Below are 27,500 nucleotides of genomic sequence, written 5' to 3' on the forward strand. Positions count from 1 at the left end.
ATGCACCCATGCACAAAATCTACATTTTCTCCACCAAAAAGACATTCTGATGTGAACAACCAGGGGATCAAAGTGTTTTTAGTGAGCAGGGACGCTGCCAGAAACATTTACATTCCCACTCCACACAGAGGTTTAGACACACCACCTCTGCCTCATAGCACCGCATCCTTCCTCCCTCTCTACAGAAGCAGCCTCCTCCTGTAACCTCTTTTGGGAAATAATTTCTTAACCATTTCTAACTACAGCTCTAGATGTCTCCTGTTACATTCTTCAGTATGGTGAGGGGGAAGGATGAGACGCTCCTGCAAGGAGCCCGGCTTGGGCCAATGCCCCTGTCCCAGGCTTCAAAAATCACATTTGCAGGCAGGCTGAGCATCATGAGCCCCAGGGTCAGGCTTGGCAGACACACAAGGAAACAAAAAGAAAGGATACGAGGGCAGTCTGGCTCTTTCTGGGACTTCTGAAGTGACTTCTTGGCCTTGTTCTGATCTTCCAAGCTGGACAAGATGCTACAGCTGATGCCAAGAGGAAGTTACCGCGCATCTCTGACAAGCAGCTGATCCTTAAATCAGATTTCTGCTTTAAGGCACTGTCTGCTTCCACCCTCCTCTTCGGTCCACCTCTAGCCAAAATGCAACAGCACCACTGGCAAGTTGAATCCACAGAAGCAACCAGAACATCTCACCACAGCTTTGATACAGTTTTTCTGTATTTCTTGCAGCATTACTGCTTGATTATTTTGTTCCCACATCCCCGGCTTTTGATTCCCTCCCCAGCAAGAGTAAATTCAAGCTCCACATTTAGAGCATCCTAAGCACGCACCCTCTTCGCACCTGCTGCTGATTTATATGCAGTTGAGCACAGATGACACAGAGGCATTTTAGCATTCAGGCACTTCTGCTGAGGAGATACATTTTTAATGTGGGATATCCTAGCATAATTGTTCAAATACAGACAAGAAGGTTTTTGACTACACTGAGCTATTAGGCAGAGAGCACCAGCATGAGCCATGAACCCATGCTCTCACTGTCTGAGACGCATGATGGCATGGCCTAGGAAAAGCTGTGTGTGCAGCAAAGTGTGCTGGAAAGCACAGTGGTACTTTGCAATTACCCAGTTCTCGGTGGTGGGAATGTGGGAGGAGGGGAGAAGGAACTAGCAAAGCTGTTAAAGAGAATGCAAACCTCTTTGCAGAGAGGGAGTCTCTGAAAACTCCTCAAAGAGGATGCTTTGAGGGCGACACAGTCCTGAGGAGCACCTTTCAAGTCACATTTCAGGAGCAGGTAATGATTCTACACCAGCACAGGGTTTCTTGGACCAACAGAAGAAAATCTGCCTTCGGTCAGATGGGAAATGCTGTTCTTTAATGGGACCTTTGCTCATATAAAAGTGAGCAATTTCCTTCCACACATAGAGCAAAATCCATAATGAATGTTAAGAACTGGAAACCAGCAATGAGTAAACCAGCCTAACTCTCATAAGCCATCACAGCGATGGGGCTTGGAAAAGGAGTTCTGGCGTAGAGCTCAGTGTTTATATGCTGGAGTCCTTTTCTAGCCTAAAAAGAAGAGAAAAAGAAGGAAAAACAGCTCGGCTTCAGCTCATTATCTTCTAATGCCTGGTCTGGGTACAAACTCCTATAGCTGTTTCTACTTTAATCTGGTGTTAAAAGAATGAGAAAGAAATTTCCACTGGCACAGCAAACAGCTTCCCAGTGACAGTCAGCTTTGTAAAGCTACTCAAAGAACTTGGTAAAACCACACACGTGCACACACATACACACACACAAAAAAACAAACACACAACACAAAACCCCACCGATGGCAACAACAACAACAAAACCCCCACGTATACATGTATATGCACCACAAAAGGCCAGATGGTACTGCCATTCGTCAGGCAGAGTTCCCAATAACTTCAGCAGGAGTGTTGTTCATTTTCTCACTGAAGAGCTGGCCTCGGTAATGCTATATCTCAGCTTCAGGTCTCTGCCATGACTCAGGGTACTTATGTAGTATTTCTGAATTGCGGCATTGACCTCACCTTGACTACCATTTGCGAGAGCGTAGTGCCATCACATTAAGCAACTTAACACTCACGAAAGGATCTCACTCCTCAGCCCTGCGTAGCTGCCACAGGCCTGTAACCAAGGCAGCCGACAAGTTAATGGCTAATGTCCATTTCACGAATCTTGAACAGCATCGTCTTGGAAATGTGTGTCCTGGCTCCAGAATCAAATATTTCACCCACTTCCCCCCTTTCCACCTTAAGCACGTAGCTGCTAAAATGTACTACTACAAACAAGGTGCTGCTTCAGAGAGTAAATCCATTGACTTCTTCAGACACACACAAAGTATATATTTTTACATTAAATATCCTAAGGCCTCTCCTGTAGCATCTTTCTTTTACACACCATTAAAGACACTTGACAAACAACCCAACACTTGACGGATGCTCTGCATCAGAATGTGAATTTTAAAAGCCTCAATTTTCCTGAGGCTGCATTAAGATGTGGCAGAAGACAATGCATCCTGCTGCGTGAGGATAACACAGCCGTCTTGACAGGGCCCAAGGAAGTCCCTCGCTGCCCAAGGGACCTTTCTGGCCCACGGGGTGACCCCATCCATCTCCCAGTTCTGTCAGTCACTTGTAAGTGTGCCAGTGGCACCCAGGCAGGCAGCCTCCCCACGCGTCTGCTCCGTCCCGCTGGAGGGAGGCCTGCAGTTCAGTGGCTCGGGAAGCGCCTTACAACAGGTGCCCAGCTCACGGCAAAGCCGGATTATCCCTGGCTTTGTTGCCTCTTACCTAGCTCAGCAAAGTCCACGCTGCTTATGTTCTCCGTGTGGTTGCTTTCAGGGAGGAAGTGGAGACTCAGCAGCACCTTCAAGGCCAGCAGAACAGCTCCTTGACCTGCCCGCTCCACACAGCCAAGCACTCAGAGGAGATCCACAAGCAGAGAACCCGTCCGACAGTCTCTTCAAGCACTCCCCATTTCTTGCTCTCCTCTCTCTTCCCCCGGGGAAAAGCAGACGATTTCCTGCTCCACCTCTTCTGCTTCTACATGTCTGGGAGGAGGATCCCCCAGCCTTCCTCTTCGCAGAGCGTCTGCTGTGGGTAGCACAACATCAGCTCTGCCCGAGCTCGCAGGGTGCCATCCCAAATTTCACACAGAGACGTGTGAAAACGCGGTGCTGGCAGCAGGGGATCAACACACTCCTCCTCTCCCTGAGACAATAGGGCTGTCGAGCCTCATGTTCTGGGACCTGAGAAACCTGATCCAGTAATTGAAGGTGCACTAGGCAGACATTTTCCTATGGTATGGAAAAATTAATTATACCACACAACAGATTTCAGTTCTGTGTTCAGGAGCTCATTAACAAAACTGCTTTAAGAGGTGCTAATAGAAACAAATGCCTTTAACATCACAGACTTCCCAGATGACTCCTGCTACGGTGATGGATGACAAATCACTCTGTCAGTCATCTTGAAATTCCATATTGACTACATTGAGGCAATTACCCACTTATTTTTAGAACGTGTTCCATTTTAAATACAAGTGATTCACTCCAGGAGACATTCTCTACTGCATCACTATTTCATGGGTTAACAACTTGCACATTATTTAAAGAGATTTTAATTCTGGGACAAACACTTGCTTTTTCCTTTTTTTTTTTTTTTTTTTTTTACTTTTTTTTTTTCCTTTTGCTTCTAGACATCGGATAGGAATTTTAACTCAGGCTTCAAACCAAACAAACGCTTGGTCTTCCACAAGCATCTGCAGAGAAATATAAAAATATCTGGGAGGCGTGAAAGCATGCCTGTTTTGCTCAGCGCACGCAATGCAACCCCGGCTCAGGTCTCAGTAGCGGCGCTCCTGGCTGCGGCGCACACGCTCACCCTCTCCCACAGCCCTCCTGCTCTGCAGCCCGTGCCGCGTCCTCAGAGAGCTCTGCGCTGCCACGGAGCGCCACAGGTCCCCAGGGAGCACGGCACTTCGAGATTTCCAACACGAGCAGCAGGGTTTCCCCCTTCCCAAAGGAGAAGCAGGAGCTGCCATAGGTACTGCAGTGGAGAACTGTGCTCCAGGCTCAGCTGCTGCTCTGCTCAACCCAACTCCTCCCTGCTCCCCAAGGGAGAGCAGGCTGTGGGGCTACCGCCCTCCTCTTGCCCCCAGCAGGCTGCTGCCCATGCCAGCAGCCTGCTTGGCCCACAGCAGCCTTACCAGCCCGTGTCCCGATGAACCCACAAACACCCGAGGTGAGGCAGGGACACCGCCTTACGAAGGGGCAGTCCAAGCACCTCCTGAGGAGCAGCCCTGCCTTGAAGATCCTAACCTCATGCTTTGGAGCTGACGGCGGAGCACCCTAGCCATGGCACTGCTGAACAGAAATAAATAAGCTAGGGCTGACTCACAAGCCCATTATGCAGCTACCTGGCCACCAGTCATTAACCAAAATGAAAATGACCCTGGGCTCCCTACATCAAAGACACTTGCCATGTCTTCTTAATCCATCCTAAGTCATCGCTGAGCTCAAAATTCAGCTGGGAAACACCAACTTGGAGCAGGTGGCATCTCAGCCTGCCCTGTGCTCCCAGCTGCACGTTTACTTTTCCCTCTGCTGCATGCCCCACCACCTTCCCAAGCATAAGAGAAACCAAAATATTTGTTTGCTTCTTCGGACAAATGCAGAAATATGTAAAATTTGGTTCAAGACCTCATTAGAATTACCGCTCATCAAATCTGAGATTTATTCCTGAGGAACAAAACCGAACTCCCGCAGCGTTTGCCACTCAGCCATTGCAGAATTACAACAGCACAAGGAACCTCACAAGAGAAACGGATTTAAAAAAAAAAAAAAAAAGAAAGTCTTAAACAGAAGCAAAACTGAGTCATCTCTTTATTGCCAAAACCGAGAGCGCCGCTGAGCATAAACAAACAGCAGACGTCCTGAAGAAAAGGAGGCGGTGCAACTTCTTTGCGTGCTCATAGGCAGGCAGGGACAGGTGGGAGTGGGACCCTCCTCCTGCCACTCCTGCCAGCCCCACGGGGACACCGGCAGCGATGCCACAGCCACCAGAGGCCCAGGAGCAGACCTGGCACTGGGGACTCCCCGTGCATGGATGCCTCCTTGATACACAGGCTGGAAAGCTGCGACAGCAGGAGACGCAATCAGCTCAGCTCGTGGAAGCCACTCTTATGTTTGTATGCCCCAAAACTGCTGTTGTGGGTACACAAAGGCACGCTTTGGGCTCAGCTGGCTAGCAGCCCCTCTTCAGAAAAAAGGGAGAGCAAACCAGAGCACTTGTGTGAGGGTTGAGTTCTCTGCCCTGTCTACAGGGGTCTGCAAAGACTACAACCTCTGTGCGCTAACATCAGTCCCATGAATAGCCCTAAATTCGGGAGTAGGTAAGACTTTGGGTCAGAGGGAGCCTTCAGAAGAATAGAAAGAAAGCCACTGAAAAGACAAATTGGATTCTCTGGCAAAGTCATCGTCACAAACTAAGATATTTTGGAGTGTTTTTGTGCTTTTTTTTGGTTTGTTTTTGTTTTGTTTTGTTTTAATTACTAAAATCCCTTCTTTTTGAACTCAGCAATATCACTGACAGGTGGGGGAAATGAGGAGGTTGTATCACGGGATTTTATTTTGTCTAAAAGTAGCTTTAACCAGAGCAGGAACCACAGGGGCAACTTTAATGACTGCATCCCCAAGACCAAGATTTCCAACAACTTCAAAGAATGGGTGGCACAACCCCTCATCCGAACGGGCCCTGGCCTGACGCTGGCCATTCAGTACCATCACCCTCCCAGCTTGAGTCCCTCCCACTCTGCCACAACCACACCTTTCAGAGGACTTCAGAAAGTAGCTAATCAGCCAAATCCCGCTCACGCCATTTATTCCAGCAATCTCATTGTTCCTACGAAGACTGTTCTCAAAAGGAGGCGAGGAGAAGGCTTTGGCACTGTCATGAATGAACACTGCCTAGCGTCAGGCGCAGCACGTGCAGAGCTCCATGAAGCTTCATCGCAGGGATCACCTCGTGATCGCAGAGCACGCCAGATCGAGTGCCACGTGTCTGAAACACAACCCCCGGGGAGATGCGCCGCTTTGTTTACTAACATCCCTTAGCCAGTTCCTTATTGGAATACAATAAGCACCACGTTGTTTATTAGCACGCGTTTAAAAAACAGAGCACATGGATTGCAGATCCATTGTTTAGGATGTTCTGGATCTGAGCGGACTGCTTACTTTCAAATCACTGCCACATTCGGATATTTATAGCTCCCAGTAAAGTCACTGAGTGCATCAGTTCGTGTTCTGGCCCACTCTGGTTTCAAACAAGCCAGCTTACGAGAAAGAGCTGATTGATACTAAAAAGGTTAGGAGTCCGGAGCTCGGGACACATTAAGTCAGCTGCACAGTAGCGTACGCATCACACGAGGGACACGAGATGCCACCCGCTGCCGACACGCACGCTGCTCGCTCCTCACCAGCCACTCTTTGTTCTGAGCCAGCTCCCCGCTCACCCTGCTAACGACCAAGTAAATTGCAGGAGCATTGCTTCCCAAGGGACAGATATTCCTTCTCCCCGTGCTAGACTGCGACTGCATTGCCAGGGTGAGCGCTGCGTTGACTAAGCACGCTGTTTTTTACATCCACTCCTGGTTCCAGCAGGAAAATCAACCTTGCACCTGAGCCACCCAAAGGGGTGTGCGTTTCAGAGGCAGAAGGGAGGTGGAGAGAGCAGCCAGGCTACAGACGGCACTCTGCTTCTCCGCAAAACACACGTACTACGCAGAGAAACCGTAATCCCTTCTTAGTGGAAAATCCAAATTTTCAAAATGAATCCCCCAAGCTAAAATGAATTACTGTAATAACTGCAATCCTAGCACGAGCGCTAATCAGCGAGGCGCAGCTGACCACCTGCTATGTGACATCCCTGGCACGGCAGCACCGTGCCCCTAATTGCTGCCGCGTCCAGCAGGGCCAGGTGCCCCCCAAACCAAGCCAGCAGTGCTCTTAGATACGCGGAGAGTAGCGCAGCCCGCGCGACTGTTGTACGGTCTCACTATGCACTTCTGCTGAGTGCAGCATAAAAAAAAAAAAAAAAAAAGGCACTACTGCAGCTCCAAACAGCAGGATGCAAAAATCAAAACCCAGGCCAAGTAATTTCTTCTGCAACTATAAAAAAAACACACATGGGAAACAATGCAAAGAGACAACAAAACCAATTGTATGCGCCTGTGTCGGTACAAACCCATTATCTGCGAAGGCTATGAAATGAGAAAATCAGTATTTGACAATGCTACAGGCTAGGGCAATATTCTTAGCAGACTTATAATAAGTAATTTTATTTAATTGCCGGTGAAAAACGCGGTTACATAATAACGCAGGATAATAGCCAAAATACCAAATCATAAGGTTAGCCCACAGCAACAGCGGGGGGGGGGGGGGGGGGGGGGGGGAGGAAAAAAAAAAAAAAAGACAGTTTGCACTCAAATTTTGCTGCATTGTCAAGGAGCCAAGAACCAAACCGGGGGGTGGGGGGGAAGGATTTTCTCCTTTCACCATCCGGAGCCACGAGCACGGGGAATTGAGCACGGGACTCCTGGGCGGCGGTGGGCATCCCCATCCCCAGGCGCTGCCGGGTGCCGGTGGGCTCCACGCCGCTGCCTGGGCTCGTCGCAGCCTGGCCGCCAGCCCCTGTGCTCCGCCGGGAACGACACCCACATCGCCCCCCGGCCACAAAGGGGAGCGGGGCGCAGGACACGGGGGGCCCGGGGAGGGATGGGGGTACCCAGGGGAAAGGATGGGGTGGGCTGGGGAAGGATGGGGGTACCCAGGGGATGGATGGAGGTGTGCTGGGGAAGGATGGAGGTACCCGGGGAAGGGTGGGGGTGCACCGAGGAAGGATGGAGGTACCCGGGGAAGGCTGAGGGTACCCGGGAGGAGGATGGGGGTACCTGGGGAAGGCTGAGCGTGCGCCGGGGGAAGGCTGAGGGTAGCCGCGGAGGGCTGGGGGTGCCCCCCGGGCAGGCTGGGGGTGCCCCCGGTGCCTTACCTGGAGGATGCCGGCCTGGGCGCAGCTCATGCTCCCCCGGCAGCTCTCGCCGCCCGTGCGCCGGGGGCCGCCCGCCTGTCAGCCCCGGCCGAGGCGCACCATAGTCCGGCACCGGCTGCAACGCCCGCAACGCCGCCGCTCCCTCTTCCTCCTCCTCCTCCTCCTCCTCCCGCAGCCAGCCTCCTCCCACCCGGGCCCGGCCTCACGGAGCCACCCCCGGCCCCTCGCAGCGGGCCGAGGCCGCCCGGAGCCCGGGGCTCTCCGGAGCCGAGGGGCCGATGGAGCCTCACGCACCCACCTGCCTCCAGCCCCGCGTCCCGGCCGGCGTTTGTTTGGCTGCTCGGCGGCACCCCCGGACAAAGAAAAGCCGCAGCCCTGCGACGAGAGGGAGTTTCAAACCTGAGCTGCCGCTGCCTGCCCTGCCGGCTGCGCCGTGCTGCCCGCTCCTACCCGCAGCCAGCCCCCTGCCAGCTGCAGGGGAGCAGCAACAGCCCTGCGAAGTTCTGCTTAGCCCCTCATTAATTAATTAATTCATTCATTTTTTTTTGCAAACGTTGTTAAGATAGAAACGGCGTTTTGTAACCATACAGCTGGAGTGGATCTCCCCCCTCGTCCCCCGCCCACCCAAAATAATAATAAGAAAAAAAAAGTCAATTCTATATTTTAAGCTGCATCCTGAAGCAAAGACATAGACAAAAAATAAACACACGTTCCCAGTAACATAGCATAGCTGGAGCTAAGTTTATTTCTAAAGCCACTCTCATACACCCCACTCACACAAATTTCTTTGGAAATACAGATTTACTGCTCTCGGTATTAGTCCGAGAAATATTTTACCTCTAATTTTCTAATCATTCAGCATGCTTTGAGATAAAATATTTTCAGACATGCAGTGGCCTCTAATTTCCACTTGATCATCTCATCTTCCTTCTTAAAAAGAGGAGAAACAAGAAAAATTAGAGGCTTCTACCAGCAGAAAACTCACTGTAAAAATAATATATATATGAATTGGGAAGGAGAATGGCTTAGTATCTATTACGTTGCTACAAGACATACACTTCTGATCAGAATTACCTGCACAAGACCAGTGGGTTGGTTCACTGGACAGTCGCAGTGAGAAGAAAAGGATCCATTACAAAGCCCCCCAGCTCTTCCACAGGATCAAGGCAGACCAAGAGACATACCGGGCCACTTGAATAAATCAACATGCATTTCAGGACAGACCTGTGTGCAAAAACTTTTCTGCAGGTGTTTGAGAAATTCAGTGTTCAAGTGCAAGTGCAGCACCTCCCTTCACCCAGAGAAGCCACCCAGCAGTCCTACAGGAGGCCTCAATCCAGACGTGACACAGACTGCTCACGGTAGGCGCGTGTTTTCGCCTTTGCACTCAAAAGTCCAAGTGAGAAGGAGTAAAACAAAAATTACAGATGAAATCAGAGGCACGAAAAAGTGAAATAGTTTGCCAAAATATCACATTGCAGGTTGACAGAAAGGAGCGGAGAACTGATCCAGACCTCCTCACTCTTGGCTCAGCATCTCCTCTGAGTTTTTCCTCAGCTCCTTCTGCACACTTGGATTGCAGGTGTACCACCACACCACCTATCCTTCTCTTCTCAGAAATGCTCATCAAAGACATTAATTTTGCTAAAGTAGGGGAAAAAAAGCAATAAATGAACATGACCCTAAAAAACAACCTACATACAAGAACTAAAAAAACCTGGCCAATTCTGACTTGCAGAGGCAGCTCAACCTGTGTGAGAGGAGGAGCCAGAAAACAAAACAAAACAAAAACATATTTGCACAGCATTTCAGGACTGTGGGACTTGAAGACACACAAGACTTCGCCATGTTGCATGGACCTTGGGACAGGAACCCCCTTAAGAACACCATACATGTGCTTTCCTCTTGACCAGCTACCACCTCTGCTTTCCTTTCAGACTGAAAATAACATCCTGAATCTCCCACGGAAGCAGCAGTTTTAGATTGCCCCTTGTTGGAATCTAAGTAAAACAGGGGAGATAAAAATTAAGATCAAGAGGCAAACTGTATACCCACCTCCTGTAGATTCATTCAAATCATGAGCAGAAGATGGATGTGGTTCTGTGGCAAACAAGTCAGCAAATGATTCTGGCTTTAAAGAGGACATTTTGCTCTTGTATTCCTCAAAAGAAGAAACACATTGGAATAAAGTGGTTTCCCTTTTAACTTTGCATTTTACTGAAAAGGAGAAGAGCTGCATAATGCATAAGGACCTTTAAAATTAAAATCAACTTTGGCACTTCAGATGCTTATCTATATTATAAACAAACCTCTGAATTTTGTATGCCTACCTATCACACATTCCCCAAGCTCCCATAGATGAAACGAAATAGCAGGTTGTGCTGTCCCACAGGCGTGGTGACAACTTCCAGCATCTTTTCAGCCTTAAGCTAAATATACTTGCTGACAATGTAAGGTGAAGATGATTTTGGGAAGCCAATGCGACTGAGTCATATGTCTGTGTTTTGCCTGGAAGTAGCAGAATTTTGGCAGCTAGACTGGTCCCACAAAAGCGAGAAATAGGGTCAAGAAAGAAATTTAGTTTAGGAGAGGCAGGAAGAGAAAAAGATTAAACAACTGTATCTTTCCCTACCAAATATTTCTGAGGGATGTATACACACACTCTTGAGTTCTCACAGGGTGAATTCCATTGCACTTCCAAGATCTGTCATTCTTGTGTCTCATTTGTGCATGGTATATATCAGAGGAAGTTCTTACTATAGCCTTGTGTTTTGAACAGACAGTTCACAGTTATTCTAAAAGGCTTTGATCAAAGAAGTGATAAACAGAAATTTTAGTTATTCCTAGAAAATGTCAGGTACACCTACATCTGGAAAAACAGACGAATACAGCGGTTGTCACATTACAGTCAATAAAAAATGGCCGGTGTTCTTCCCTGCAAGACTCTTGACTTGAGCTGATCTGGGTCATGATGGAAGGGCTGAGTAAAGCACTTGTAGGGCTTACTCATTTCTTGTATTTGGAGAGGGCCAGGTGCAAAACTAGACCAAACTTCCACAAAGAGAGTTTTTTTGAAAGAAGAAATGTCTAATCAGCCTTTACTAAGCATGATCCTGCCTTAAAGCAGTATAAAAACTAACTTCAAGCTACTTAAACTTTACATTGCCCTTTTCATCCATTAAACATAGGAGCATAGCCATTATCCTGCCACTGATTCTTGGTGACCATTGTATACATAAGAAAAGCAAAACTGAGAAATCAAAATTCACCAACTCAACAAAACTAGTAGATGGCTGCCATTTAGCAGTTCAGGTTTTACTCTTTACTCAGATTAAGTTTTTATGCTGGGTTCATCTCCAACTGAACCAGATGTCACGTAAGTACTTCTTTGCTACAACTAGTTAGTATTGATTAAATTCTGTTGGACAAAGATTGTTTTTCATTGGCAGAGACTGCTGCTCAGATGATACAGCACAGCATTTCTAGATGCTGGACCCGTTTATGACCACATGATATCCTCATACCTTGCTCACACAACTTCTTGTTATGGATTACTAGCTTTGTAGGAACTCAGTACTCCATTACTGATTTTGACACACACAGAGTGTCTATAAAACACACTGAGCTAATGCTGTCTAATATCTCTTACTACATTTTGCCTTACACAGATGGGATTGCTCATATCTCAGCTGAGCACTGTGCTTATGCATAGCAGTAGGTACTTGTCTATGATGTAGGTGCTAGTTCTTGAGGCTCTGTCAACAGAGTGCTTTCTTTAAACAGCTCTCGGGCACAACTTGCCTTTTTCTTACATGCTGTATTCTTCCTGGCAGTCCAGATCTGATCATTTCAGAAAGGCAATGACAGACTTTCTCCTAAAAGATCACCAAGGTTTATAATTGCTGGGGAATTACCTGGGACAGGCCAAGAGTGATTCCTACTCCAGCAGGACTGCAACCCTTATAGCTACCAAAAGTCCTCCATGCCAGGAGGGGTATGATGTTATGCAACAGCCTGAACTCCATCCTTGTTTCACCCTGGGTGTCCAGATGAGCTTCTTTGCTTGGGTACAGAATTACTAGAGCATTCACCCAGCTTGATCAAAAGAATTCTAGCCCTTTGGCTCCAATCACTTGCGTGGCCTAATTTTTGCCATTTCACCTAATTGTTTTATATGTAGATATACACTGGTTTGACAGTCCTCCCTGTTAAGTTTATTTTCTTCCACCTGGATTCTCTTCCAGGAGCAAATGCTAACCAGCTTCACAGTAGAAGGAGGTTAAATATTAGCATCCTTAGCAGAAAAAATGTGCAGTGATTGCCAAGCATTATTCTACATGGGCAAACATATTACATATTCCTTCCTGCATAAAGCCCATAAATAATCCTACTTAGAAACCAACTATTTTTTGATATGTATCTACTTAAAACAAAACAAACAAACAAACAAAAAAACACCGCCAACAAAAACAACCTAATTCATAAAACACATTCAATAGTAATGCAAAGGTTGAACCTGTATCCCAACAGGTTGTTCTGTCAGCAATGAAATGATTTAGATCAGTACCTCAGTAGCTACTTTGATGTCCAGCAAAGGACATCATACTGCGGCTTTGTTTTACACACCAGGACAGTACGGATTGCGAGTCCCTCCCCTCTTCCTAGCTATCTTTCACAACACTTAGAAGAACTTGATATGTTTGAGACTTCCCCATCTAGCATGTATGAGAGGTCTCACCCAGTTCATGGTGTGCGTGTAGTCAAATGCTCATACAAAGTAATTATAAGTTTTACTTTCTTAGTAACCTCGTCTGAAAGAGAAAGATAGTGGTCATGTCTATGAGAAAAATCAGGGGTCTACAGCATCACTGCAACAATGAATCCAGAAACACAGACCCCAAAGAGTCAGAGCACCAACACCAGACTGATTTGGCTTAACATACACTTACCTTTAATTTCAGCTGATGATTTCTTCTGGAAGGGGCAAAGTGAGAAAATATCTCTAGTTACAGTAGCTGTTTTGGAAGGTGTTCAGAAGAGGATTAATTTCTGATAAGGAGTGGCCAAGTTAATCTTTCACACTAACAGCACTTCTGTATTACTGACCAGACAACTACTCCTGTGCTTACAGACATGCTTTAATGCTGGGCTAGAAGAGGGCCAATGGGAGGCCTTTCTGCTCTTGAATATTCTGAGGAGGTTCTGAAGATAAGTGTTCAAAAGGTGTATGAATTCGTGCTGAAAAGGAACGTTTGTGGTTTTGCTCTGCAGCTGATTCCTGATCTTGTGATCCCACCCCTTCCTCCAAGCTAGCCCAGGTATTCACCTGGTCCTTTGGTAATTGAGTTGAGCTCATTAATCCAGCAGAGTCACCCTCTGTTCTTGCTGGGTTAATTTTCTGCTAAGCAGAACTGGGGTCAAACCAACACCTCCCGGTGATACACTAGAGAGAGAGGTAAAATCACTTGGACAGCAAGAAGGGAAATAGTGAGATGACTGCTTTACAGGGCAATTAACCCTGTTAGATCAGTTCAGACTCCTCAAGATACCTCTCCCAGACTGAACAGGAACAGGATCAAGAGCAGGATGAGCAGGGAGAAGACACCAAGCCAAAACTGTTGCATACTCAGTAGGGTGGTGAAGATGAGATTGCCACTGCCACCTGCATCCAGGCCCTGGAAAATTTTTGAAGATGCCAAATACTCGATTGCTCTGGCCTCTCTCTCACCAAAGGTTCCCAAACAAATCATTAGCAATTTACGTTTATCTCAGCACTGGCCCACCACTGAGTAGCAGGTCTGTTTTAACTACGTTGGAGGGAACAGAAGAGTTCATCGGCCACGGTCACTTGGCTGATAAACGGCTCCACAGTAACAGAGGGCTAAATTAACAGATGAAGGCAGATGGGTTTATGGAATGGGGAGGGACTGGGAGAGAGGTTATGTTGAGCGAGCAGAAGGATTGGAAAAAGATCAACCAAAAATGGGCCAGCATGTTAAGCCATATGTCTCCTCTAAACATTTTTTCTGCTCTTGTTGTTTGATTGTTACAATACTTTATAACTAGCCGTTGTTCTGTTCTGAGACTTTTTTTCTTTGTTGGCAATGCTTCCAAAAGTCCAAACGAGCAATGCCACCACCACTCCATTTTGTGTCAGGTGAACATCTTTTTTTCCTACATACATGTAGAATTACAGCAATATGAACACAGCTGTAGTATGGACAGGCCCACGGCCACACTCAACAGTTCTGCAGTGTCATATCCACCTCCCCGTGCAAATACTGTGAGGATAAGTCTGGCATGGGTTCTGCTGCCACTGTCTTGCCTCATTTGTCAATCTATCCCACTAATAAAAGGAAAAGAAGTGGATATGCACTTAAACAACATATTCTTTCCAATCGCAGACAAAAGAACCTACTTTGAAATATCTTCATCACTCAGGACAGATGCCCTGAATTAATACTCAATATTCTGCAACGTTTTTTGACAGTCTTTGATATCAACCATGCCAGGTTTAAACGTCAGTGGCCAGTAATAAAATGCCAGCTTGATTCCCCACCCTGAAGCTGGCAGAAATAAACTAAGCTGTCTGCTGCTCTAAGGCCTAATTTTTCCACAGCAAAATCATCAGCTTTCTTAATAAACTGTTACTTTGCTGAATTGGAGAAAAGGACAGCAAGAAGACTAAGTCAGTGAGATGCAATGCCTCTCCCAAAGTAGTGCTGTAATTGTTTATAGTCTTCCTCCCTAGCATCCAGAAGCAGCCATCTGGCTGTTTCCCATTTTCTCTGCTAACACTCCCTTTTGAGTTTGCAGGCAGCGTGTCCAGGGCCCCAACAAGGCCTTACTTACCGAAGCTGTTGCTGGCCCTGCAGCATTAGCTGCTCCTCCTGGCCTCACATGCTGCCTGCCCTCCTGGCTGAAGCCTGCCTGCTTCTCCAGCACTGCGGTACCAGGTCCTGCTTGCCATTGCTCTGCCCACTCATCGAGTTCATCATCTGCCTTTAGATGCCTACATGTCTTCCAATCTCTAGTTACAACCAAGACAAGACATACGAGCAATTCTTGCAATTGCAAAATCCCTGGTGTTTGAAAACATAGGGTTTTTGTTAGTTAGTTTGTTTTGTTTTTGTTTTTGTTTTTCCTTTCTTTAGTTCTATGTATTACAGCAGGGATGTTTGTTAGGCCTAGCAAGCACTCAGCAGTTTTAAGTTTAGAGGTCAGCCTGAAAAAATCCCAAGCAGTGCACTTCTGCTCAGTGATAAGCACAACTACATGCTTTTAGCAGTTTGACTTTGTCTTAGCAGCACATTAGCAATCTTAGTAAAAGCTAATGACTATGAGAAAGCAGCTAAATTACACCTGTACCTAAAATAGATGTGTATGGCATGTTCAGCTGAAAAATACATCATAATGGGAGAAACACCAGGTCTGCTGCATGTATAATGCGGTACAAGCCCACAATATTCTCATGAAAACACAAGAAACAGCAGCAAAAGTTAGGCCTCATTAATTCAGTATGACTTGAATTACACCTGGGATTTCCTTCTCTATTTATGTTGGGTGTCTTTAAAGCCTATCAGTTCTCTGAAGCACAGCACAGTAAAAGCTCACAGTCATGACTCCAGTTCACATCTACAGCAAAGTGTAAGAGAATCCCCTCCTTGCCCAGCAGCTTTACCTCCAGCCCCAGACCAGGGAATCAGAGAGGGTTCACTTTTGGCTCACACCGTACTAGCAGAGAAGATTCTCTGTGGGGAACTCAGCAAATGAGCTGTTAAGAACGCACCAGCCTTGCAATTCAGCTGTATTGTCTCTGCAAAGCTAACAGGAGTAAAAAGCAATAAAAACTGTTTTGACACAGTTGTTAGCAGATGTGACTGACTACACGCACAGTTCTGTTGAGTCAGTAGGAGTTGCAGACATAACATCCTAGATCTGAACCATGGAGAGCTGGAAGTGGAAGAGGCAGGGACAGAATTTTGAACAAAACATACAAGAGTGGCCAAAGCCCCCTGGGTGAGCCACGTGTATGGGGATTTAGGATTTAGTTCTCAGAGTCCCATAAGTCAGTCCAAGCAGTGCATCAGTGTCTCTACAAATTACCAAGAGGCCTATGAAGAGTCACTGGTCATAATAGCAATACATAGTGGCCCTTCATACTGGGTAGTTGTAAAAGGACTGTTCCTAGGCTTTGTCTTCCCTTCCTTTCCTGTTTACTTTTTCCATAAAGAGAAGAACTTGTCTCGAGCTTGATTCCCTCTTCCACATCACCATTCCCTTTTGTGAGAGTAAAGGCAATTGCATCACAGCAAAATCGGAATGCAGAGGGAAAATGGCATCTGGCGGGAAAAGGAGACTAGATCCATAAATGACATTAGAGGACAAGTGACATGTGAGCTGAATGTTGCAAGGAGCATTGAACACCCAGAGCTTGAGTAAATTAATTAAAGTGTTATTCTGTATCTGATATTATCTAGACTTAAAAGCATTTTAATCTGCATTTGAAACGAGTATTATCCTTGCAGGGCCAAATCCTGAAATCTTACACTACTGCATATCCAGAAGAATCCACTACTGAGACCAGAATCTGTCCATAATTATTATAAATACAAATCAGTATCAAAGTTCAGCATTACCTTGCTTTAGGTAATACCCACCTGGGAACAGATTCTTGATTCCTCTGCGAGCTCTCATTCTAGTGCTCTTGCCCTTCCCAGCTGAGTAATAAACTTCTGTTTTCAATTTTAATATTTGAGATAAGCTGTAAGTAACAACTAACATTTCTTAAATGTTTTTAATATTTTTTAAAGCCTAGAAAAAATCAATTCCATGTCATTAATATCTCCCAGGCTCTGCACTTCAGAGCAGGGATAAGGAAGTAGTTGAAAGGAGGATGTCTGGCTTCAGTATAATCCAATGATTTTCAATAGAGCTTGTACATGTCTGTCCGTAGATGGATTAGCATTGTGTACATAATCAATATATTTAAAGAAGAGGTAGAAAATAGAGTTTCCACAGTTACCCAGAGCTGTCTGGATAGTGTCTATGTAGACCCAAATTCCTTGTGGACTTCATGAACTCGCTCACCTTTGTTCTGTATCAAAACTCTCCAGGGTGGCACACATATGTTCTCAGCTGTGGTTTAGTACACCAGTAATTTCTCCTACAGTTGCTCAGACACAATCCAATGGCCAAGAGCACATGTTTTCCAGGTTATAAACTCTCATGTTCCTTGCTGCCAGTGCAAGTTTCTGCTCCCAGAAAGCCAGGGGAAGCTAATGGGAACAACTTTTCCTGGTAAAACCTGCCAGGGGGATATAATTTCTTTGCCCAGCTGATTAAATCCTATGCCTGACTGACAGAAAGCTGCAGTATTCCTCTTAGAAAATGGCTTCTACCAAAAATAACACACTACCAAAAATAAAGCTAACAATGCAACATCCTTTTTGTTCCTAAAGTTAGCTGAGACACCCTGCCTGAGTTCAGGCACTTCTGGATAATAGTGCAAGAGACTTAGGACAAGAGTTATTTTTACTGTAGCTACTTTAAATAGTGTGGTGATATATTTAGTTATACTGTACTATACTGTTTAAAGTTACATTCTTTTAAAATAGCCTCTGCAGTAACAAGCTCCCTGTTTTAGAAGGAAAACTGAGTTAAACTTAGCATTCAGTATTTATATAAATCTGATGTTTTATTACAGTATGTACTCTACATCCAGTTATTCTTCTCTCAAATTTCTAGTTTGTTTGATCAAACTGTTTCCAATGATTTTCAGCTTTTATACAAAATTATGATTTCTGACAACTATGACAAATCAAAACGAGCCAATCAAAAACAATCAGGAATGCAGAAAGGGAAAGAAAAAATATAATGTCTTGCTGAAGAATCCCATAATGATGTTGGCCAGTACCCAGTACCAATAATAGAATTATTATCTTTGTATAGCACCATGAAAGATATTGAAATTTAGCTCCCATAGGGAAAATGACTGTTTCACCCATCGCTGGAATACAGACGAAGATGCTGCAAGCAGAAGACTGCTGTCTAGTGACCAGGCTGCAACTCCAGATACTTGGAGTCAGGTTCTGGCTCTGTCAGACTTCCTGCATAGCCTTGGGTAAATACTTTAATCTACCTGCTCTGTCTGTTCCTTATGTGTAAAATTGAAAATATTGCTTTACCCAGGGAAATGTCACTAAGCAATAAACCAGAAAGGATTGTGAGAATGTCAGGTCATATGCATGTTATGAACAGTGGGATCACGGACGTGTTTGGACAGACAGGGCAAGGTACAGACTGAAGTGCACTACAACAGAGAAAATGAACATTTTAAGGGTATTAATAAGGTAAAAAATGCAAGTAGTTTTGCAGGACAGACTGAGCCTCTTGCTTTTCAAGGTCTTAAAATGAACAACAAATTATTTGTAGGTAGAAACCAATCTGTAGGCCTAATTCTTCACGCTTTAATCCGTTCCGAAACAATTCAATACCAAAGAGTCTTTTAACTTTCCAGTATTAAGGTAAGAAAATATGAAATATCACAGGAAAAATATTGCTTCATGACTTCTCATAATATTTCCAAGTATCTCTTTGAAGAAAAAAAAATGACAGACACAAGGTGCAGAATTGTAATCCGACAATGTGTCGATTACTCTTCTCTGTTCTCCAGAGGCAGACCTTTTGTCAGATAACTAGGTAATTCTGATTTCACTGTCCTAAAACTTCTTTATTTATTGGAGTTACTCGAGATATGCCTGCTTGTATCAGAGGACAAGAACAGGCAATAAATAGAAATTATTCAGGGGGAAATGAGGAATCAAGTTTGGGCTATCCAGCCCGTTTTCTATTGCAGTGTATGAGCTCTTTCAATTGACATAGACATACAAATATCAAAAAGCCTCAGACGTAGATACAGGCAGAAGAACCACTGATAGAGAGACCTGATATTGATCTGAAAGTTTCCAGGTTGTTTTTGTACTGGACAGAGGACAACTACTGCAGCCTCACTACAACACGAATGTTGAACAAAGTGACAGAATTATTTCCTTCTGTTGGGTATGTTGTTGCCAAATAAAAACCTGAGAGTCCTGCAGAAGGATGACTGCTCATAGTGAAGCAACATATCAGTGGAAGAGCATTTATTTCCTTGGCACTTTGAGTTGTACATTATTTTTTTTTTTAATAATTGGTCCTGAAGTTATGAATGCTTATTCATAATGTTTGCTCAGTAGTGATTTGTGATTATCATCTATGTGGAAAATACAGCCAGAGAGGATCAGAGCGAAAGGCCAGCTACCCAGGTGTCTGTTTTCTGTCTGTTGTCAGGAGCAGGTATGCAAAAAGAACAGATCAAAGAGGGTAAACAGGAAGTGCAAATCATTACTCTCCATGACAGACATACGATTTCATAGGTTATTTATGTTTGTATAAAAATGCTGAAGTCTCTACGGAGATGTGCTTATTTCCTTTTAATCCAGTCTCTGCAAGTACGTGCATCCTTCCTGTGTGGACAGGTGCATTGCCACAATTCCCTTCTTTCAGACATTCTCCTAATGTTTCATGGAGAAGACAAAACATATCCAAGGTCCCACCCAAACGTGCTTTCCTGATATTCCCCTAGAAGAGTACAGAAGAAATAGTTTCTGTAGAGAATAGCTAAAAACACGTCAGATTCTTGTCTTTCTTTCTGTCACAGAATTCCTGTCTCTAAGACAGGATCCCAGAGAGCTTCTAACAGGGAAAGCTCTACAGCAACGATGGAATAGAACCAAACCAGGAATCACTTGGATTTAGGGGATGTTCTGGACGTCAGAAAACATTAGCAGAGCAGGGCCCAGTAGCTGAGCTATTTCTAGGAGACGACAGAAAGGGGGAGAGGGAGAAAACCCTGTCAGTACAATCCTGCTCAATGTAATGCACCGCATTCTGAACAGAAACTTCTACATTTAGCGAGTTATTTTTCAATTTGCCCGTGTGTATATGCACTATCTTTTCTTAACTTAGGAAATTAGGGAAAATACCTCCAATCTTTGAAGTGCCGTATACTGTACAGGAATTATGTTATGCACATGTTCTTCCTAAACAGTTGTTCTATGTAATCCATTGTTGTCATTACTACCCAATCTGCTGTGTCTCATAATACTCTCCTAATCAGGAAGTGTCCTATTTTATGACTAATCCACCGGAGATATCTGGAAGTGCTTTCTCTGAAGTACACTTTTTTTCAAATCTTTTTCTCAAAACTGTTTTTAAAGTGTATCAGAATTTAAAATAGATAAGTAAAGAAAGAAAGATATGGAACTGAACAAAACTTTAGATTCAAGACCAACTTTTTCAAGGCTATTTTTGCATGGCTTGAAGTCTTATTTTGGTTTACAATGTATGGTTTGCATTACGCCATCTTTGATTACTTCAACACGTGCTTCACAACTTTCATAATGGATTATGAAGAGATGTGTTAATGAAGTGGGGAAACTGGAAGCATTTCTTTGTATTTAAACATTGGAATTTTGAAAATTTTGATCCTAAAGAAAAAATCTAGGTCTGGTATAAGCTTATTGTTCAATAGCTTAATTTTAAAAAATATTTATATTTTTCACCCTTATGTGTGGGCTAATAATCAGGCCAAAATTACTACATCTAAACATATGCAGTTAAAGAAAATTAGAATGTAGAACACTAATATTTTATTGATTATTGGTCCTCTTTTTATATTGTCTCCTTGGTTATATCAAATTGTGGCTACAGCTCAAACATCAGTATGTTTCAACAGGCTTGAAAATTTGAATTCTTTGACTCCCTGGACAATTTATTGCCAGAATCGAGATCACAGTAAAGGATGCCACTGCCATTTCCTACTTGAATATTGATACAGTTCTTGAATTTGACCTGTTCTTCTAGAAAACAAACTAAACAAAGTTAGCAATTGCTCTTTGTAAGAACTGTCCTTGAAAAATAGCTATCATGCAAAGGCAGTGACAGTAGAACAGCTGAGGAAATGGAAAATGTTATAATGAGGGTAGGATGTTTCTCTCTAAACTTTCTATAGACCTTTTGCCAGCAAGAACTTTATTTTTTAAGCAGTCCCTATTATTGACCCACTCAAGAACACGTCAATTCATCTCAGCAATGAAAGGTAATTGAGAGGAATGCAGTATTCACGATCGTGGGAAAAAACTTTGAGAGCCATAGGTACAGAGCAGCAGGAGCAGTTTCTCAGGCTGTATGAGAAAGTGTTCAAGCAATCCTATTCACTGCTTGGAAAGACAGCATACTTTTATAGGGTCAAGAAGCAACGAGTCAAGAGCACACTGAAATACCTCGTGGATCATACTGTCATTGAGCCTTCTGACCCAGTGATATATGCTGCTGTGTGCACTCCAGAATTTCCTCTAGTACCATATTGTTTTAAATGAGTTAGTTGTGAAATACTGAATGGGTGTCACTGACATTCAATCTGAGCAAAATAACAGCTTTGATGAGTCCTGTAAGCACAATTTTCCTCCTGAGCATTCCCTCTGTAGATCCCAACTTTTAAACAGTACAAATGTTATTCTAAGTTCGGACTTTTCATAGTTTAGCATGGGCGGGGGGGGGGGGGGGGGGGGGGGGGAGAAATACATGAAAGACAAGAAAAATTCGATGTCAAAAAAGTATGGAGCTTCAGGTGGAAAATGGGGAGTCTATTAGCACTGAAAGGTATTGTCATCTCAAATATCTCAAGTGTAATGCACAGCCACCAGAAGCAGCTGAGACTTTAGTCAAAACCAGTCCAGGAACACAATAAAATCTGGGCACACTCAGATGTAGGCATGTGAGTTCTGTAAGGAGCAGATTTTAAACAATTTGCTACTCAGCTGCACATATGGACTAGAAAGCAGACCCATATAACAGCAAGGCACAGTGGGTCCCAAGTGCAGTGCACTCTGCTCATGTTTTCTCACCCTGTGGTACTTAAAGGTATGTGCAGATGCACAGGCAGCTATTCAGTCAGTCCAGTGTCTGATAGGATATGAATAGAATATCCTACTAATAGCCAAAATTATGCTTCAAAATTCATTAGAGTATTTCAGGTGCACAGGTGAGGAAATGTGCATTGCAGAGCAGTGGAGCCGTGATAGTGTCACCTTTATGAAAAACTCTGTTAAGCCAGTTGAAATTATGTACCTGTCTCAATTTCTTTTATATTTACCTTTGTATCAAAGATAAGTATAAGCAAGCCAGAAGTAAACAACTGAATCAAAGAACTTAAGCAAGTAAGGATTTCTACAAGCAGACAGCTATTCAGTGGGTTTGCTTGAAAACATTTCAAGAAAACCAGATATTTTAAGTGCAAATTCTGCAAGAATCCCCTCCCTTTACAATGTCTCAGGATGAACATCCTCACAAGGAAAAGCTCTGCACTCTCTTGCCAATTAGTTTTGCATTTGCACCACCTCTGGACTATTTCTGCAACAGCATTTTCTTTTCCTGGCCACTTTGAAATATTCTGTCTGCAGAAGTCTATGCTGCAGTCCCACCTTTACAAAGAGAGAATAAGAAAAAAAAGTTTTAAACTTGCACTCCTAAAGGTAGAAGATCACTTTAGGTATAGTATCATCCTAAAGTGTCCCAGATTCAGATTCAGGAAAGAAAAAAAAAAAAAAAAAAAAGAAGAACCAAGGAGCATTAGAAGGAAAAACACCAAAGGGAAAATCATGTCCACATATATTTTTAAATCAATCCCTTAGTTGGAAGATAGCCCTTAAGAAGGATTCAAGCCAGATCTTTGTCAATTTGTCAGCTTCCAATAACATGGACAAGTAACAGGAGCTAGCAGCAAATGAGGATATAACCTACTAACGTAGTTGTCAGCAAATTTAATAGAACTTTCTCGACCATCACGTTAACATGTAGGGTAAGGAAGAAGAGAGATGTTTGGAAACACGTGCTGTTGCCCTCCTGTCAGCTAATCAACTGGGAATGATTAGATTTACTTTGTTAATAGGACAGTGGATCACACCAGAAACCCGTGCCTTCCTAGAATGGCACTCCAGTAAGAAGTAGGCAGGTGGTTTGAGCTCTGTGTACCCTACAAGTCTGACCTGGGAGCAATCTCTCCCCAACAGCAGGTTCTGCCATCCTTCAAAACAAGACAAACTGTCACAACTCCACCCGTGCTGATGTAACACCAAGGTATGCTGTCTGATCTCTTAGACCTTCCTGGCACTTTTAAGTATTTTTGTCTCTTTTCCTGTCACAAAAGGAATTGTCCAGGTGTGATCTGGGTCCAAAGCTTTCTAATTCTTGCTTTGATATACATTAGCCTAAATTAAACACCCCCAAAATGTAATGCTAAGGTTTCAACATTTCAGTAGCTGTTTAGGGTTGTGTAAGTGAGCATTTCCTACGAAGATACCAGTTAGTACAAGCCCTCTCCAGCTGGATAAACTGGAACAGAGATTCAGAGAATAGTGTTAGCCATCCCACAGCCGTAAGATAATGGATAGCTGTGAGGTGAGGGCAAACAACAGTAATGTGAAGTTTGGTTAGCAGCTCAGACAGTTAAAGTCTCCTTCCTGTAAATGACTGTGCTGAGGCTCACATCATAGCCAAGGTCATGCAGAAAGTTGGCAGAGCAGCTGGAATGAGAGCCCAGCAGTTCTAATTCTCTAATTCCCCAGAGATTTCATTTTCCTCAGACAATATTTCAACTCAGACAGCTGAAAACTTCTGAAAATATTGCCTATTCTCTTCAAGACAAGAGCCAGACAAGTATTTCCTCCTTTCCCTGCCTCTTCCTTCAGCATATACCATCTCAAAATTTGGAGATTTAGTTCTAGCTTGCAACGTAGTATTTCAAGAGGTTGTAAGATGGTTTTAATAAAAGTAAATCCTACACCAGTTTAGTGGGACAAGTCCTTCATTGATGCCAGTGGTATTGCTGATGTGATTGAGTAGGATTTAGCCCAGTACAGATGCACTGAAGAACAGCACTGCTACAGCAGCTGGGACTTGAAAACACCACAGAAATGGATAACAAATATAGAAAACTTCCAGGTTTGCACTTGCTTTTCAAAAACAAAACAAACAAAGAAAAACACTGCCAGTCCCTTTGGGAGTTTTTAATGTCCTAGTGTTACATTTTTAACACACTAACATTTGTTTTATTGTTAATTGGTTCATTGGAGCCAATGTATACAGTTCTTAATTCTGCTAGTGAAGGATGTACACATCATATAGACCCCATCAGTATTTGTTAGTTTGCTCACTAGATTATACAGGGCGTAAGATTTTGTCCCTTATGTAGCTTCATTTAATGGAAGTGCGATTTTCTTCCACCAATCGTAGTACTGACATGTAAAAATAATGAATCATAAGACTACTTTAATACATTTGTCATAACATATACTATAACCACTCAGCCAGTTTGTCAGAGAAAATCATACAAACAGCCAGTTTGAAAGCCTCCAGTAGCTTCTACGATTATTAGCTAGAAAAAAATCCCAAGCTTTATTGAAGTGATTTTCCACAATAAGTCTCCCTCCTTGTCATCGTCAAAGACTTAATCTCAGCTTCTTCATCCTTTATCTCAGCTCTTCAGGAAACAGCCCTGGAATTTGCTTTCAAATTTGCTTACCAGAGAGAAGGACTTTTGTCCTTCCCTTCTTCCTCTTGAAAAGCTATCACACATGACAGTACAGTGTACCACAGTTTGAGGACACTGAAGCACTAAATCAGGGCTCTATCAAATGCAAACTAAATAACTAGGGATGTCAGTAGCTGCTTTGCAAACCCAAAGCATGCGGAGTGTTTTGTATGAGAAACTGGGCACAGATTTGGCATCTCCTGCTCAGATTTGCTCTTGCTCAAGTTTGGCATGGTGCTTAGCACTGCAACAGGAGAGGACTGCCCAGACCCACCCAGCTCCAAGCTGGAGTAACACAAGCTCTGCTGAGTCACTGCAAAATGCCTTTGGAGCACAGACCTTTTGCATCACGTCTTGGTATGTCCAGATTGTTTAGAGCACATATAGAGCAGATCCCACTCTGTCTGCAGAGGGCTAAGCAGATGGACTAGCATTTAGTTTAATCTGGCTTAAATGGCCTTGACTCAGAGCACAGTATTTGGGGCACGAGGTTAAAGGTATTCAGGTACAGCACTAGCTGATAAATGCAGCAGGTAAGTTTTGTCCATACGTCATTGAGAATGGATTCAGCTCTTGAGCAAATGTCTTTCAAAACCCACAAAAACAAACAAACAATAACATCCATAACAAGACAAATCACAAATATTGCGGTATGCTCTTGAGTCTATCCATCCTTCCGGGAATCCTAAGACATTTCAAAAACATTTTTATTAAACATAACTGAAGACAGCATAACTCATGGGATACATGAGAAGGCAATGTATGGTTTCAGGATAAAACTGTTGTAGGCACAAGTGAGCTAGGTTATACGTAGCAGCTCCTATAGTACATGGTTAGAAGAAAAGTGCAATTTGTGAGCCAGGTTGTTTTCTCAGGGTCTTAAGGATGGGGTATCTGACAAGCCAAATATTTCCAGTCCTAGCATTTAATTTCGGATCTATGTCCCATCACATCTGTCTCTTGAGAATTTGATAAACTTTAATCCGTTTGCCCACACCATACCAAACTGTGTGAGCAAGCACCTGCTGTGTGAAGGGATATGGATTACTTCAGCTAGTGACACCTACAAGTGCAGACAGCTTTGACCACCACATTCGAAGTGCAGACAGCCTGAAAGTATCAGGTCTTCAGCAGTCCCAGAACCTCTTCACAAAATGCCACAGCTACTCCATCCCCAGAGGGAACACAAGATACCAGGCTTTTGTGTAAGCACACCTCTGGACTGCAGTGTGGGAGCTGAACTGCCCTTCCCACCTGGGAAAGGCTCCTCAGGATCACCATAAAAACAACACGTATGCAGCCTTCTTGGAAATAATGGCATTAGGGCCTCCATCCCACTGCAGTACAGGATAAATCAATGGAGACATGTATGAGAATAGCTTTCTAAGCTCTGGATGGGGAACTCTGCTGAGGTTTATGCCTGAATAAGTCTGGATGCAGCCTTAACACTATAAGGTCTATTGTTCCTTACAGCAGTTCAAGTGAGTTTTGCCACTTGCTGCCTACAGAAAGTGTACAAACGTGAAAGAGCCACGAGTAATCTGTTTTGACAAGAGCTGCTGTAACAAGTCACAAGTTCTTCTCACACCTCTGAGCCACACCAATAGCTCCAGGATAAATATTTTTCAGAGCACTAAGATACAGCCTGCGTCTCTGCAGTGCTAGCTACCTTTTAGATTCAAGGATGTTTACTGTCCCTCTTTGGGCCAATTGCTATTTTTGAAGCCTCTTGTCTCTGAAAACCTCCTCATGGTCAAATACAGAAGTAGGACGTGCAGTCACTGTAAGACAGATACTGTCCCTGTCATAGATATGTCTGTACTTGCACATTTGGCAGGCATTCTGTTGAAATGGTACTAAATGCAGTGTGTACCCCAACTTTTTGGCCTATTCCTATAGGAACCCTACGGCAGCTTCTTGATGGATGTGGCATCACATCTGATTTCAATGGGATTGATACTCAGTTTTTTGGAATGGCACCAACCAGCTGAAAAGTGGTGTCTTTTCATTCTAGCAATTTACAAAGTGTTGTTCTTTAAAACATTGTGAGAACTTTGTACATAAAAAACAGGATCCAGCTTTTCAAGACCACTAGTGATTCTGCATATCCTCTGAGATACTTTCAAGGATTCCTTTCGTCTGAGCATGAAAACATGCAACACTCAATACAAAACACAGGTACTGAGACAGACACTTCTGGAAATAGAAGCCGTCTGAAAGAACCACCCACCATCTTAATCGCTTGCAGATGATACATCATGCTATTTCCTTCTGTAGGCAAAATATTCTCATCATTTAGCCTTACCTCCCGTATATTACAGATATTTGCAATGCTACTTCATTGCCTGTAATGAGTCTTACAAGTCTCCCTGCAAGCCTACTAGGTGGTAACAAAAATCATCCCACTTAGCTGCATGGAAAGGTGGGATTAGATATTTCCCTCCTTGGCATCACTTACATACCTTGGATGGCAGGGGGAGGAAAATGTGTAGGTTAGATAATCAGTAGATTAGGTTCTCACCTCCATTAGTCTAGCACTATCTTATATTACCTGTGGCAGATTTGTAGCAGGTATGGAATGGTCTAGTGATTTTTAACAATACATATCATTAACTTGGGACAGATTCATACAGCTAGATCTCACCACTGATTAAAAATGTAGCAGCAGTAAGTGTTGTTTGATTAAGCATACAAGCACAAGGTTAAAGAAGCACATTAGTTTAACTGCCATTTGATCACTCATTACTGTAATCTTGTTTTCTTCTATGGCGTGAGGCTTTGTTTCTGGTCATGTCTAAAAATATAC

General features: G+C 43.9%; 1 protein-coding gene across 9 annotated transcripts in view; it reads right to left on the reverse strand.

Annotated features, from left to right (window-relative positions):
* The window catches only part of HECW1 (HECT, C2 and WW domain containing E3 ubiquitin protein ligase 1), a 268,296-nt gene extending 255,242 nt beyond the window's left edge, over positions 1–13,054 (reverse strand). For 6 of the 9 annotated variants that reach the window (XM_082753989.1, XM_082753994.1, XM_082753988.1 and 3 more), the window contains exons 1-2: positions 8,899–8,969; positions 8,062–8,436 (exon numbers count right to left, since the gene is read on the reverse strand). In XM_082753989.1, coding sequence (XP_082610115.1) covers positions 8,062–8,091 — 30 coding nt within the window. In that variant the 5' untranslated portion in view covers positions 8,092–8,436; positions 8,899–8,969. Of the gene's footprint in view, positions 1–8,061; positions 8,437–8,898; positions 8,972–13,010 lie in introns of those variants that run through there. The other 3 variants (XR_014316964.1, XM_082753995.1, XM_082753993.1) reach the window with 3 other exon arrangements.
* Positions 13,055–27,500: the final 14,446 nt, after the last annotated feature.

This window comes from Aythya marila (genome assembly GCF_965140915.1).
Source record: "Aythya marila genome assembly, chromosome: 2".
Taxonomy (NCBI): Eukaryota; Metazoa; Chordata; class Aves; order Anseriformes; family Anatidae; genus Aythya; species Aythya marila.